The 16075-nt window shown below is 38.5% G+C and overlaps 1 protein-coding gene across 18 annotated transcripts in view; it reads left to right on the top strand.

Moving 5' to 3' along the window:
- MAGI2 (membrane associated guanylate kinase, WW and PDZ domain containing 2) overlaps positions 1-14920 on the top strand; it is a 1417815-nt gene extending 1402895 nt beyond the window's left edge. For 17 of the 18 annotated variants that reach the window (XM_077264697.1, XM_077264691.1, XM_077264693.1 and 14 more), the window contains one exon: positions 11928-14920. Coding sequence is in view for 15 of the 18 variants with exons in the window: in XM_077264683.1 (XP_077120798.1) it covers positions 11928-12715 (788 nt within the window). In the remaining 3 variants the exon portion in view is untranslated. The remainder of the gene's footprint in view (positions 1-11927) is intronic. The other variant, XR_013215731.1, reaches the window with a different exon arrangement.
- Positions 14921-16075: the final 1155 nt, after the last annotated feature.

Consider the following 16075-nt stretch of genomic DNA (forward strand, 5'->3'; position numbering starts at 1 on the left):
AATAATTATTTTCCTAGTTTCCACTTATCCAAGAGAACTCATTGGGCAAACTTGATGTATTCAAAGTTTTTATTTCAAGTATATCTGTCAGCAATTACTTTCATTCTAAGTAATAGCAACTTTATATCTAAAATATCGGCTTGGAAAACAGTTTAATATAATAAATGAAAATTATATCTTGGTATAAAATTGGATAGGTTGAATTTGAGATCCCAAATGTGCCGACTGTTTCATTGCGATGAGTAAAAATTATTCAAGGGCAAAATTGAGTATTAAAATGTGTATTACTTACACAACTGTGCTACATAATAAATATGCTGGTGCTGGAGCAAGGCTGCATTAGAATTGTCACTAAGGCATAAGTGCTTTGGTAGCATGAATGGGTGACCTTTCAAGATATTCACAAATAGGAAGCATCAGAGACCTACAACAACAACATCAGAACATTGTGTGCCAACACAGAATAAACCGAGCACATCACTAATTTCAGTAAGCAAAAACACTAAAGAACATTTCTCCTAAAATTGAAAGACTCTATATAAAAAAGAGCTTGAGCTATTCTCCTGTGTCAAGTTTTTTCATATTTTGTTCAGCTCTCTGCTTTTTAGATTTTATTTTTTATAAGAAAGGCTTGACCATAACGGACATAGCTGCCCATACAGCTACCATTGGGGTTGCACTTGATAGCTAACTCAATGTGTTTGAAAGCTTTCCCTAAATCCTGCAATTCACATGAATTGTATTAATACTTGATGAAGGGAAATAATCCAGGGACTTTTGAAACTCCTGAGTCTCAACTTACTAAATGTGTAACTGGGCCCCAATCTGTTATGTGTCATTTGTACGGCTTGTCTCTTCAATAGTCTCCAAGGCTCAGGTGCGACCTCAACCACTGCACCATCTTTAATTTTTCTTTATTTCTTGTAGAAAAGCTCTTAAGGGAATTCTCCAAGAATGTGATAAAATGGCTGCTGTCTTGTAAGTAAACTGCAGCCTGTCCTAATCACATGACAGGAGGGGCTGCGGTCTGAAGAAACACAGCTCAAAACTTGTCTCAATTGTCAGAGAAGCAGTATCATAAACGCACACAGCTCGGTGAGCAGCCAGAGCATGACTGTGACATGAGAAGAAATAAATCTTTTCTCTGACTGCATAGAGAGGACTTCTCAGTTAGAGAAAAGATTTATTTCTTCTCATGTTACTGCCCTGGTCCAGCAGCTCACTTATGTTTGTGTGTTTATTTTACTGCTCTTCTGATAGTTTTGACATGGGTCTTGAGATGTATTTCTTTAGACTGCAACCCCTCTTGACATATGATTAAGCTGTGCTGCAGTTTTAATTTTGTTACGGGTGCCATCTTATCCCATTCTTGGAGAATCCTTTAAATTCTTACTTCATGGTTTTATACAGGATTAGAAAGTATGGCTGTTTTTTTTTTAGAACAGTTATGTCATCAACTCACTTCAGTGTATTTGAGCTATGATATTGAACATAACCCATGTACAGATGTGATGCTATTTATGAAAGAAAGCAGACTTGTTCTTTCTAAAACTATACACCCTCCTAATAGAAAATTGGCATTCAACTACAAATATTGAACGTCAATACGATTATTAATTCTCATTAGCATGTACTCATGGTTTGGTCATTGTTATTGCAATGTTTTAAATATAGATGGTTCAGGACTAGGCTCTGGATTACCCATTATTACTATTTGGTTCTGTGCTTTAAATAATTGGGTAAGACTCCTACTGACTACACTGAGCAACCATGTAAGAATAGGCTACCTGTTGGAAAAAAAATTACTACAAAAAAAATGGTTGGTGTCCTTTTAAAATACTACGGTAATCTAGTAATGGTATGCTATGGCAATCTCATTAATACATATTTTAAGCATTTTATAACTTGCTAGATTTACCTCGTAGAACCTTTCTTCTCGAATTACCACTGATAAACATTTTTTTCTGGTCATCTAGATTTTCTAGGTCAATGAGTTTTAATATGCTTTTATATTAATTCTTAGAACTTGGAAATTTCACTTTCGCTGTTTTTGATTAGCCCTTATTTGAGACAAATATTTTGTTACATGAGATGATCATTTTAGAATAAGGTTTTTTTTTGTTTTCATTTTTCTTTTTCTTTTTTATTGTGTATTAGTCATGTTTTCAGATAATCTCGACTTATGTGCTTGACATCAGGCATCATTACAGACAGTGTTTTAGTTCACCATAGTTGTATATATCGCAGATCGAGAATGTCACTGGTACTTGATACATAAAACATTCTAATAATAAAGTATCAAATCAGAACTTAAATGTTTTTTATCTCATTATTCATGTCCATGCTCTAATAAATGGCTCCATGGCCGCATCCTGCTTGTATGAATTTCTGTATCACTTATTCTCAGGATTTATAAGATTATATTTCTGATAAAGGTGGAAGGAACAGGAAATACATTTCCTACGCATCTAATTCCATGAAAAAAATTATTTAATTTAAACAATCTGAGTTTTGAAAAATTTGTTATAGCCATGTGCATTAGTCAATTTATTCATTAAATGAACTTAATTGTGGAAATAGCGACATGACGTCCGAATAAATAATTTGCACTGCAGCCTTTCAGTTCTTTCAGAATCATAGTCTAAAGTTTAATATATATTTTTGGTCTTGGATGGCTTTGGCACAATTTTGTCATGATTTTTCTAAAGTTGCTTTCTACTTGAATATACTAAATATATGATGTTGACTATGATGTGCAGAGAGTTGGCTGATGATGTAGCCATGTTTCATTTGAATTTATTGATAAAACAGAAAGATAATTTCAATAACCTTATTGCCTATTGTCTCCTTTATGTCAGTATCCACCTAATGCAGAAAACCTGTATATAAAATTATTCTGTGCTGAGATATAATTTTTATATTTCACGTTTGTTTCTAATAGCAAAAAATCTATTACCATTTGTGTTTTCTGGTGGACTAGTTCACATGCCTATTATATAGTCCCAACACCAGGAGTTCTCATGGTTCCACTAAACCAAACTTCTAGTCATAGAAAAGCTAAGTACACCCTCTTCTATGATTTTACATATCAGAACACAATAAATAGAACAAAATTGGTCCGTAGAAGATCTTAACGTTTGGTAAATACAACTTCAGATGAAAATCAACACATGAAAAACTATTGTGTCATTAACTCTAGTTTTTGGCCTAGTTTTGTTAAACAGCTTGAAAAATAAAGTAAACCCTATGAATTAAAGGGGTTGTCTGGTCAAAACCAATAAGTTTGCAGTCACCCTGCGTGACTGCAGACTTATGAATCCCCCAGCGCATGCACCAGTGCGCTGTGGTGATTTGTCAATCTCAGACCCGGGAACGGAGGGTAAGTATGAGGTATACATACCCCCGGCCAGTCATTGCGGCCTCGCTCTCCATACACTTGTAGTGTCTCTAGTCAGATACGCCCACAGTCTGTCTGCATCACTGGACAGGGCACGGCCTCGGCTCTATACAAGTGTATGGAGCAAGGTCGTGCCAACTAGTTGGGGGTATACGTAACTCATACATACCCTCCTGGTGAATCCCCACAGCGCACAGTGAAACCAGCGAATCCCTGCAGCGCACAGTGGGTTCACTGAGCTCATTCATAAGTCTGCAGTCACACAAAGAGACTGTATACATATCGGTTTTGACAGGCAATCTCTTTAATAGCTTGTAGAACCACCTTTAGCAGCATTCACTTGAAGTAATCGTTTTCTTTATTACTTTATAAAGAACAATGTGAGAGACTGATAATGTTGCTTAACCCTTTCACCCCCAGGCGATTTTCCTTTTTTGTTGTTTTCATTTTTTCATCCCCTTCTTCCAACTGCCATAACCTTTTTAGTTTTTTCATCAATATATCCATATGAGGGCTTGTTTTTTGTTGGACAAATTGTACTTTTGAATGACATCATTCATTTTATGATGTGATGCACTGGAAGATTGGAAAAACAATTCAAAGTGCAGTTAAATTGCAAAAAAAAGGGCAATCCGCAATTGTTTTTTGTTTTTTTATTTACCATGTTCACTATATGGTGACGCTGATGGGGTAATATGATTTTACAGCTCAGTATGAATGTACAGATAGCAAACATGTATAGTTTTTTGTTTTGTTTTTAAGTGGTGTTTCTATGTATACACATTTTGGGTAGATATGTTTTAATTACCTCTTATTGCATTTTATTGAAGTACTAGATGGTGGCCCGATTCTAACACATCGGGTATTCTAGAATATGTATGTCCACATAGTATATTGCCCAGCCACGTAGTATATTGCCCAGTTACGTAGTATATTGCCTAGCGACGTTGTATATTGCCTAGTGACGTAGTATATTGCCCAGTGACGTAGTATATTGCCCAGCCACGTAGTATATTGCCCAGCCACGTAGTATATTGCCCAGCGACGTAGTATATTGCCCAGCCACGTAGTATATTGCCCAGCCACGTAGTATATTGCCCAGTGACGTAGTATATTGCCCAGTGACGTAGTATATTGCCCAGCGACGTTGTATATTGCCCAGTGACGTAGTATATTGCCCAGTGACATAGTATATTGCCCAGTGACGTAGTATATTGCCCGGTGACGTAGTATATTGCCCGGTGACGTAGTATATTGCCCAGTGACGTAGTATATTGCCAAGTGATGTAGTGTACGGCACAGAGCCACGTAGTATATTGCCCAGCCACGTAGTATATTGGGCTGTCACGTAGTATATTGCCCAGTGACATAGTATATTGCCCAGTGACGTAGTATATTGCCCAGTGACGTAGTATACAGCACAGAGCCACATAGTATATTGCCCAGTGATGTAGTATATTGCCCAGTGACGTAGTATATTGCCCAGTGACGTAGTATATTGCCCAGTGACGTAGTATATTGCCAAGTGATGTAGTGTACAGCACAGAGCCACGTAGTATACTGCACAGCGACGTAGTATACAGCACAGAGCCACGTAGTATATTGCCCAGCCACGTAGTATATTGGGCAGTCACGTAGTTTATTGCCCAGCTACGTAGTATATTGCCCAGCCACATATGTCACAGGTTAAAAAAATAAAAAATAAACATATACTCACCTTCTGCAGGCGCGTTTGTAGTTCTGTCGCCTGTGTGGGGTGCAGGCGGCAGCTTCCGGTCCCAGGGTGTGATGACGTCGCAGTCACGTGGCAGGTCCTTTTCGTGCAGGCGCGCAGGACCTGTGATGACGTCACGGTCACATGACCGTGTCGCGGTCACATGACCGTGACGTCACGGCGGGTCCTTCTCGCGCAGGCGCGCAGAACTTGTGATGACGTCGCGGTCACATGACCGTGACGTCATGGCAGGTCCTTCTCCCAGACCATCCTTGCCACCGCAACGTGCCGCTTGCATGGACTGGCCGGAGCATCGCGAGGAGCGAGAAAGGCGGCGGAAGGTGAGTATCTAATGATTTTTAATTTTTTTTTATTATTATTAACATTAGATGTTTTTACTATTGACGCTGCATAGGCTGTGTCAATAGTAAAAACTTGGTCACACAGGGTTAATAGCGATGGTAACGGAGTGCGTTACCCGTGGCATAACGTGGTCCGTTACCGCCAGCATTAACCCTGTGTGAGCGGTGACGGGAGGGGTGTATGCGGGCGCCGGGCACTGAGTGCGGGGAGTAAGGAGCGGCCATTTTCTTCCGGATTGTGCGCGTCGCTGATTGGTCGTGGCAATGGTCGTGGGCATTTTGCCAAGACCAATCAGCAACTTGGATTCCATGACAGACAGAGGCCGCGACCAATGAATATCCGTGACAGACAGAAGGACAGACAGACAGACAGACAGAAAGACGGAAGTGACCCTTAGACAATTATATAGTAGATTGCGGCGGGCCAAAAAAGTAATTCTGGCATTTTGATTTTTTACTCTTTACACCGTTTACCAATTGGATTAATTTATATTTTGATAGATTGGACTTTTATGAATACAGCATTTCCAAATATGTGTATTTTGTAAATTTTGCTTTTAATGGAGCTGAAAGATTGAATGATTTCAGCGTTTGTCTTTTTTTCATAATTTTAAATACGTATTTTTTTCACTTTTTACTGTAATTAATAATCCCCTTAGTGGACTTGAAGCTGCGATCGTCTGATTACTTGTGCTATACTTAGTAGTGCATTGGCACTGCTATGTATAGAGAAAATCATGATTTCTTGTGAAGGCCAGTCATGTAATGGTTTTCACAGGAGGATCATAAACACAGGTATGGAGGTTATTAGCAGAACCCTGGCTCTCATGACAGCCCCTCAATGCCCCTCAATTTTTTCACAGGCGCACTAATGGGGGAATGGAACAACATGGACTCCTGCCGGCTTATGTTAAAGGCCGCTGTCAGAGATTGACAGCAGCATTGATCAGGTTAACAGCTGCAAATAGAGCAGAGTAAAACAGCCATCATGTGCTGGAAAGATGCAGGCTAGCCGTGCAAGCCCGCATCAAAGTCAAGGACATGACTTTTGACATGCATGTCAAAAGTCATGAAGGGTTAAAGGGAACCTTTCACCATGAAAATTCAGTCCAATCTGCTGGCATCATGTTATAGAGCAGGGGGAGTGAGTAGTTTGATATAGTATTTTGTGAGAAAGTATTCAGTCTAACCTGTGTTTTATTCGTTTAAACCTTTCCATGTTCTGAGATTTTTGGTCCTGTGGCTGTCCTATGTGTGATTGACATCTCTCGTTGTGTAAGTGTACAAAGAAAGAAATGTCAGTCACTGATAGGACCGCCCACTGGACTGAAAATCCCAGAAATCAAAGGTTTAAATGAGTAATGCACAACTTATACCCAATCTTTACTAAGGCCACATGCACACGCTCAGAACTTGGTCAGTATTTTACATTAGCATTTGTAAAACAAAATCAGGAGTGGAACAGTCAGAGGCATTTTTCACCCATTTCTGGTTTTGTCTTACAAATACTGAAGTAAAAAAGCTCACCAAATACTCAATGTGTGTACATGGCCTTGAAAAACTATATACCAATCTGCTCTGCTCCCCTTGCTCTTTAACATGCTCCCTGCAGATTGGACTTCATTGCATGGTGACAGGTTCCCTTTATTTTCATTGAGGTTTGTGGGCATTCATTTATACACAGCTCTCTAAGGGTATGTGCACACGTACTTTTGAGGTCTGCGGATTTTTCCGCAGCAGATTTCAGAAATCCGCAGGTAAAAGGCACTGCGTTTTACCTGCGGATTTACCGCAGATTTTATGCTGATTTTGTGCGGATTCCACCTGCGGTTTTACACCTGCGGATTCCTATTATGGAGCAGGTGTAAACTGCTGCGGAATCCGCACAAAGAATTGACATGCTGCGGAATGTAACCCGCAGCGTTTCTGCTCATTTTTTTCAGCAGCATGGGCACTGTGGATTGCGTTTTCCATCGGTTTACATTGTACTGTAAACGCATGGAAAGCTGCTGCGGACCCGCAGCTGCAGATCCGCAGCAAAATCCGCAACGTGTGCACATAGCCTTAAGGTCCCATTGCAACATTTCAATTGGGTCTGAACTTTGACTGGGTAACCACAACACCTTTATTCTTTTTCAGCCCTTTCTGATGTAGATTTGCTGACATAGATGGGATAATTGTCCTGTTGTATTGCCTTGTTTTGACCTTGGTCCTTTGTCCTGTTGTATTTGCCTAGATTTAGCTTTTGGATACTTGTCCTCACATTTGACTCTTGAATACTTTGGTACACAGTGGAGTTAATGTTTTACTCAATGAGTGCGAGGTGTCCAGGTCCAGTGGCTACACCAAATCACACCTCAGTGCATAACAATTTATATAAGGAGTTTGTCTTTATACTCTGTTTGGTTTCTCCAAATGTGGCCCAGAGCATTATGGCCAAATATCTCCACTTTGGTCTCTTCTATCCAAAGAACATTGTTCCAGAAGTCCTGTATGTTCAGATGCAAACTGTTTTGCAAACTTTAGACATTCGGTCATGTTCTTCTAAGAAATAAAAGGTGTTCTCTTGTCAACCCTTCCAAACAAGCTATACTTTTTCAATCTTTTTTCTAATTGTAATGTCTTCAATTTGAACATTTAATATGCTAATTGAGACCTTTAGACTAAAGAATAGCTTTTTTAAAAAAAATAAAAAATCTCTTTAGAATTTCTCCAAGAAATTCTCTAAGTCTGACTTTAGGGTGAAAATCCTGGCAAGATTGTCGCCCATCTTAAAAAGTTTTCCTCTTGAAATAATCTTTCTCAATGTAGAAGGATGGATTTCAAATTGTTTGAAAATGGCCTTAAAACCCTTACCCTATGATCATTGCTGACGTATTTCCTCTTTGGCACTGTGCTAACAGCAAAACTGCCAAAACTACTGCTTGTATCAATTTAGTTTCACTTGCTGATAAAAAATAAATCAAGCTCATTTGATTAGTAGCACCTGGCTACAAAGTACCCTCTTAGTTTCTATGGAAGCAGTTAGGTTGTACTTAATTTTTAATTTTTCTTTGCATTTTGACCTAATTTTTGTTAGAGAAATAATAACAGTATAATTTGACATGTGTTGCTATCTGAGTTTTTCTTTAGCTGATTTAAAGACATTTAAGAACCAGGTTTTTTTAAATTATGTCCTAATACGTAAAACCATAAATTCAAAAAGTTTTTCTCATGACTGTAGATCACCATAGCATAGGGTTGGATATTGTTGTCACAATTTGGACACTTAAATGCATATATTTATTTGTCATGTGAAACGGACCACTGAGACTCTTAAAGTAAAAAAATAAAAAATAAAATAACCAACCTTTTAGTTATCCCTTTGTTGCAGTGACTTACATATTTTATTATGTATATTATGTATTATTTAATTTACATATATACTTGTAAAGCAGGTATTTGGAATATAATATACAAAATTAAAATATATACAATACAGGACTGTCTCTGTATTAGACTTGTTAGACATTTTCTGTATTTGTCAGTCAAGTTTTATAATAAAAGCTCAGAAAATCTAATCATAATTTTGTGAGATACAATAGTTGTTCCTTTACCTAGTATTCACATAAATCTTGTTTAACCCCTTCATGACCTTGGGATTTTCCGTTTTTCCGTGTTCGTTTTTCGCTCCCCTCCTTCCCAGAGCCATAAGTTTTTTATTTTTCCATCAATATGGTCATGTGAGGGCTTAATTTTTGCGGGACGAGTTGCACTTTTGAACCACATCATTGGTTTTACCATGTCGTGTACTAGAAAATGGGAAAGAAATCCAAGTGCGGTGAAATTGCAAAAAAAGCACAATCCCATGCGTGTTTTTTGCTTGGCTTTTTTGTTAGCTTCACTAAATGCTAAAACCGGCCTGCCATTATGATTCTCCAGGGCATTACAAGTTCATAGACACCAAACATGTCTAGGTTATTTTTTATCTAAGTAGTGAAAAAAAATTCAAAAGTTTTCTAAAAAAAAAAATTGCACCATTTTCCGATACCTGTAGTGTCTCCATTTTTCGTGATCTGGGGTTGGGTGAGGACTTATTTTTTGCGTGCCGAGCTGATGTTTGTAGTGATACCATTTTGGTGCAGATACGTTCTTTTGATCGCCCGTTATTGCATTTAAATGCAATGTCGCGGCGACCAAAAAAACGTAATTTTGGCGTTTTAAATTTTTTTCTCGCTACACCATTTAGCGATCAGGTTAATCCTTTTTTTTATTGATAGATCTGGCGATTCTGAATGTGGCGATACCAAATATGTGTATATTTGATTTGATTTGTATTGCTTTATTTTGAATGAGGCAAAAGGGGGGTGATTTAAACTTTTTTTTTTTTTTTATTTATTTAATATTTTTTTAAACATTGTTTTTTTTACTTTCGCCATGCTTCAAAAGCCTCCATAGGAGGCTAGAAGCTGGCATAGCCTGATTGGCTCTGCTACATAGCAGCGATCATCAGATCGCTCCTATGTAGCTGAATTACAGGCTTGCTATGAGCGCCGACCACAGGGTGGCGCTCACAGCAAGCCGGCATTAGTAACCATAGAGGTCTCAAGGACCTCTATGGTTACTATCCTGACGCATCGCTGACCCCCGATCATGTGACGGGGGTCGGCGATGAGCGCAATTCCAGCCGCGCGGCCGGATGCGGTAGTTAAATGCCGCTGTCAGTGTTTGACAGCGGCATTTAACTAGTTAATAGTGGCAGGTGGATCGCGATTCCACTCGCCGCTATTGCGCGCACATGTCAGCTGTTCAAAACAGCAGACATGTCGCGGCTTTGATGTGGACTCACCGCCGGAGCCCATATCAAAGCAGGGGATCTGACCTCGGACGTACTATCCCGTCAGAGGTCAGAAAGGGGTTAATAGTTAAAAATGTAACTCAACCATCTTTCTAGTGAGTTTAAAAATATAATCATTGTGGATGATTTCTAGAGTAATACCAATCTGAAATCTGGAATGATATGGGAAACAGCATTGTCTGGTTCTTAGTTTGCTGTTTGTTTTTCTTTGGATTAATTATGCATGTTTGTTTTATATTTTTGTTTTTCAATTTTTTATTATGTTTTCCAATCTGATAACTTGCCTGATATAAATAATTTCATGGCTATGTGTAGGATTATTAACCTAATGCACGTTGTGTATTTTTGAAGTTCAAGAAGATATATTACAAGTTAGTTCTTCAATTTGCCTTTCAAAATTGCGTAGCAGTATTTTTATCCTCTTAGTGTCTGGAGCACTATTGTGAATTTATTATAAAGATTCACAGAATGGGCAATACCTGAATGAAATCCACAGTGAGCATAGTGGCTAAGTGAGTAGCACTGTTGCTTTGCAGCACAGGGTCCTGGGTTCAAATCCCACTGAGGACACAACCTCCTTGCAGATGTTATGTTCTCCCCATGTTTGCGTGGGCTTATTCTCGGTACTACCGGTTTATTCCCATACTCCAAAGACATACTAATATGGATTTTATATTGTGAGCCCCAATGGGGAAAGTCAGAGCTAATGTCTACAAAATGCTGCAGAATATGATGGCTGTATATAAGTAGGTAAAATAAATAAACTCCGGCTCAATCACACGTCATTAATATTTTCACAGTTTTGCCTTTGAAGTCAGCAATTTATTGTCCCAATATATCTAAAACACTGAAGAAACTTTGCAATAGGATTTTATAAACATGTTATTTTGTTTTATTATACATCTCCTATACAGACCAGTGTGTAGGAAAGAGGCTACAAACAGTCCCTGTGCATCATCTGTCATCCTTTACTGCTAATCCACCAAAATCAGACTGCTATTGAAAAGTTGCTTTTTCCCATTTTAGATACAATAAGACGTTAAAATAATGGTTGAGATGATGGGCATAGCAAAACAAGCATGCAGCTACACACTACTCTGCAGCTTTAAAAGTGTATTTTGGTAATATACTGTCGATTCCATAAAGATACCTTAGTGATACATAGCAATACTGTCATTAAATAATACTACGGAGAAAACACAATGATTACTTTGTAAAAGAATCTTAGCACTGTTGCTAAGAAATTTGTGCTTTGATTTTTTAATTAGATTTTAATTAGTCTATTTTAGCATCTTTTACAATGTTTGCAATATGACATTTCAACACCCAGTTCATCTGCACTAAATATCGTCTATTTATTAAATCCTAACATACAGTTTCTTATTAATACGTTTTAACTCAAGTCTTGCTGGAGTTCTTTTTATTGTGTTTGGTGTACTGTATGAAATGTCTTTAAAATGTTACTGGGAGGTTTGTGTTGTTGTGCTTTTACTTTTGATTCATTTTGACATGGTTGTTTTTTGTGATGTATGTTAATATAGTATTGTATATTAGTATAGTAACGGAAATATAATTGCACTATACAAATTCTTACATATTTTTCTATTTTTATAACAGACGAACCAAACTCCTGGAGTTCACCCTCTGCCACCTCCCCAGGGCCGGAAGTAGCCGTTTCTCTTGAAGACATGATTGCACCATTATCTTCATCACATTCAGCCTTGCCCTCTGACCCTACTCACCAGATACACCCAGAGCCAGCATGGGATATCTACAGGGAACAAGATATGGGAAAACCAAAGGAACACACTGCAAATGGTCATAAAAAGAAAAGGCTGGGAGAGTCAAGGGAGAGATCAGCAAGTCCAAAGAAAGTAGATAGGTCTAGACGAGAAGAGAGTTTCAAAATAGAGTTTCAAGAAGGCAAGCCGAAAAAATCGGAGACTGGCAAGACCATTTCTGCAGGGAAAATGACAGTGAAAAATGTTGGTGAAGTGGGAGAGTGCGGGTACTCTGCAGTCAGTGATGGTGGAGGTCTGATCTCCAGGTCCACTGAAGCAAACAGAGAAGGAAACTTCTGTACAAAAGACCTATATAAGGATGCAACCAGTGAGAAAAAATTAGTGGCTGCTTTTGAGCAGAGCAGGTCAGATTCAGGTGGGTTATCAAAGGTGTACAGTAGCAATATTTCCACCTCTCGAGCGGGCACCATGGATCAAGTCGAGAGAGATGCTGAAGCTAAATGCAGTGAATTCCAAAAGGAAAGTCATCTACATCCTAGCAGCACCCGCAGCACTAGCACTGCTCCTCGGAAAGCAACTGTCTCACCGGGACCATGGAAAATTCCTGGCTCTGATAAGCTACCTAGCGCCCTGAAATCTGGCACTTCAGCCATGAGCAGATAACTCAAAATATGACTGTTCCCTTTCCTTGTTTCACGTAGACTTGGAACATTTTTCTTAGCTTCTATCTTAAATAATTTAATTTTGATTTTCTTTTTATTTATTTTAATTTTCACATGTATTTACCTACACAAGTGCATCTGGGACCAGGAGCATATATTTTGTATTTCTTTAAGGTTGTGCACAATGTCTAACCAGTATAATGAAGAAACTGTACATCAGTACCTGGAGCTCACAGGTCTTAAATCTCTGGGCCTACCAGCAAAGGAAGAACCAAAACAGCAAGGAATACACCAGAGGCAGAAAGTGCAGTTTAGCTTTAGTATATTTTTTCACTTTATGAAGGATGTGGGATCCACCCCAGTGTTGTCTGTAGCAAAAATAAGAGGACAAACATAGAGCAATCACAAACTGGAACATCGCCTTAAATCAAACTGCACTGAGTAAGATGAAGGAGAAAACGAATTATGCCTTGTAATTCGACAATGGTATTGTAAATATATTGCTATCAACATATCTAGACAGGGGTTAAGATATTTCTCTGAAGCTTTGAATCTGCAGACCATAATGTGTCAGTAGGAACGTTATCTTCATTAACCCGCCTGATCATGCAGCATATGTAGGTAGGTGTGTGCGCTGTTAACTTGGACAGTTAGTTTACTGACTGATGTGGCTCCATTTAAATGCCATTTTTCTGTGAATAATCCATATTTCTGTACATTTCAAAGGAAGTTAAACTGGCATCCAATGTGTACATTTGTACATGTTTAAGTGTACATGTATTGTATCAACAGTACATGCTAGCTTTCATAAGTATGGAAGAAGCAGATATAATCATCCCAGAAAAAAAAAGGTAAAAGTGTACCACACTGTTGTACAAGACTTTATCCGGGGAAAAACTATTTTAAAAGATTGTGGAAGCTACAAAATCTCCTAGTGTTTACCATCAAGTCTGACCTAGTTTTATGGGTATGAGTTCTAGAATGACATTTAGGCTATATAGCATGCTAATCTGCAGCTTAACTTATTTTCTGACCCTGCATTGTAAGCAATACTAGCACCGTGTATAGTCCATGCCATTTACACAAAGTCACTTTTTGAATATCAACATAGGGGATCCTTGGGTATAATTTAACAGTATGCCTTCTGTAAAATGCGTATTACTAACGCACAATGGATTCAATAAAAAACATGAAGTCATATATTCAGGTTGCCAATTACAGCTACTAAAGTTTTAAAGAACATAAAAGGTTTCCCCTATTGCCTTACACTCCACCATGCCACATATCTGGATTCCATTATCTACTTTTGGAGGAGAATTATAAATTCGCATCTGCACTTTCAAAGGGTTTGCTATATTTATATCGCAACCAAGAGCAGTTTATTGAGAAGCCTATTTTCATGAAAGTATTATACGTAAATATCTAAGAAATGTACAAAATATATATTAGAGGGATGTTTGAGTAGAGTTGAGGGTGCATTTCATTTCACTTCTAACTATGCTTTTCATCAGATGTGCAATTTTGGTATGACTTACCTGTCTGTCCCTGTTCTTGGACATCTCCTAGTTTGTCCTGTTTTAATAAGCGATGCATCAAATGTTTAATGTTCCATCTGTGTAAGTCTATGAAAAAAGGAGCATTTGGATGCCAATTGAATTTGCAGCTTTAAAGATAAATAAATCACCATCCTCGATGATAAAGCACAAATACAGAGCATTTTACTGATGTTCATGCCCACCTCTTGCTTGTGCTTCATGTTAGGCAATTACCACTACCTTGCCTAATCCAGTTTTGTAAAATGCTTCTGTAGTGTAAGTGCACGTCCCGAAATTTTTCATTTCCATATGTGACCAAGTTGGTAACTAAAGGAAACACTACACAAAACAACATTATGAAGTCTACGTTGCAGAGTATTTTGCGATTACCATTGAAGTAATTGTTTTATACAGCTATACCAGATAATGTCTGAGAACAAGTCATCTAAACCCCATTCCAGATGATAAATCTGTGTAGTGTTAGCTGTGAATTTACCTTGTACAGCTGTATCTCTATAAATATAATTCCATGTATTAATAGTCACAGAAAGGCTGTAAGTGAGCAACTATTTTTATGAAATGCACCACTACGGTTAAATTAACTTTTACATAAATCTTGTTTACTGTATGATATTCTAAAACACTGTCAAATAAAATATATATCAAAAAATCTTAAAGACGGTAATTATGTTTTATTAATGACTATGTCTTGTTGAATGTAGACTCCTAAATATGGAAAGAACTTCACAGAGAAGGATTATGTTGGAGAATTTTGACCATAGTAGCCGTTGGCACAAAGATGCTAAGTTCACCGTGTTGAAGTATGTGTCTTTTCCCAATCAACATTTTGTGTTTTTACAGCTAAATATGACTATAATACATTTATCACAGACAAACTTTACTATTTTATTTTCCACAAAACTCCAAAATTCCCTGACTTGATTTTTGAAAGTCTGAGATCATACCTTCTTCCATTACAAGGATCAGGGATAGGCCGCTTCACCTCCCGAAGTTTAGGAATTGTTCATTACTGGACTACTTTTTCTTAATTGCTAAAGTGCCCCAGATAAAAGAACCTCACCTCCTCACCTCCCAGACAAGTGGCTTTCTAGTAATGTCTGTTGTGTCTCCTGCCCATCAGACAGAACTGTGAAGGCTGCAGTCCATCAGTGGCCGCAGATTGACCTTCTCTAGGAGAGAAAGCACTAACATTTGGGGAAAAAAGTGTGTCTGATAGTCTGACAAAATACGGTATTTCATACAATAAAATGCAAATTAATTATGTAAAAATTATACAATGTGATTTTTAATTTGGTCTCTCACAGTAGAATAGAAGTGTACCTACAATAGAAATTACAGACCTCTCTATTCTTTGTAGGTGGGAAAACTTGCAAAATCGGCAGTGTATCAAATACTTATTTTTCTCACTGTACTCGTATCCTTAACAATCAGGGACTCCCTTCTAAGGCTAGTGCGGCAGGCTCTGCGGTGGTGCTCTGTGGTGCAGGGGGGGCTCCTCTGGCAATTTGTGAAAGCCCGGAGGCCCCGCACATCCATTTCTGCGATGCAGTGGCCTCTGGGAAAATGGTCACTGGGAGCAGCGTATGCTCAGATTGAGCTCTCATCCTGAGATCTCGTTGCCGAGATCTCAATCTGCTGCAATGCGGTGGCCTCCGGGAAAATGGCCGCTGGGGCCGAAGCATGCTCAGATTGAGATCTTGGCAACGAGATCTCATCCCGGGATCTCGGTGCCGAGATCTCAATCTGAGCATGCACCGCCCCCGGCTGCCATTTTCCCGGAGGCCACTGCATTGCAGCATTGGATG

Source organism: Ranitomeya variabilis, chromosome 5 (genome assembly GCF_051348905.1).
Source record: "Ranitomeya variabilis isolate aRanVar5 chromosome 5, aRanVar5.hap1, whole genome shotgun sequence".
In the NCBI taxonomy this organism is placed as follows: domain Eukaryota; kingdom Metazoa; phylum Chordata; class Amphibia; order Anura; family Dendrobatidae; genus Ranitomeya; species Ranitomeya variabilis.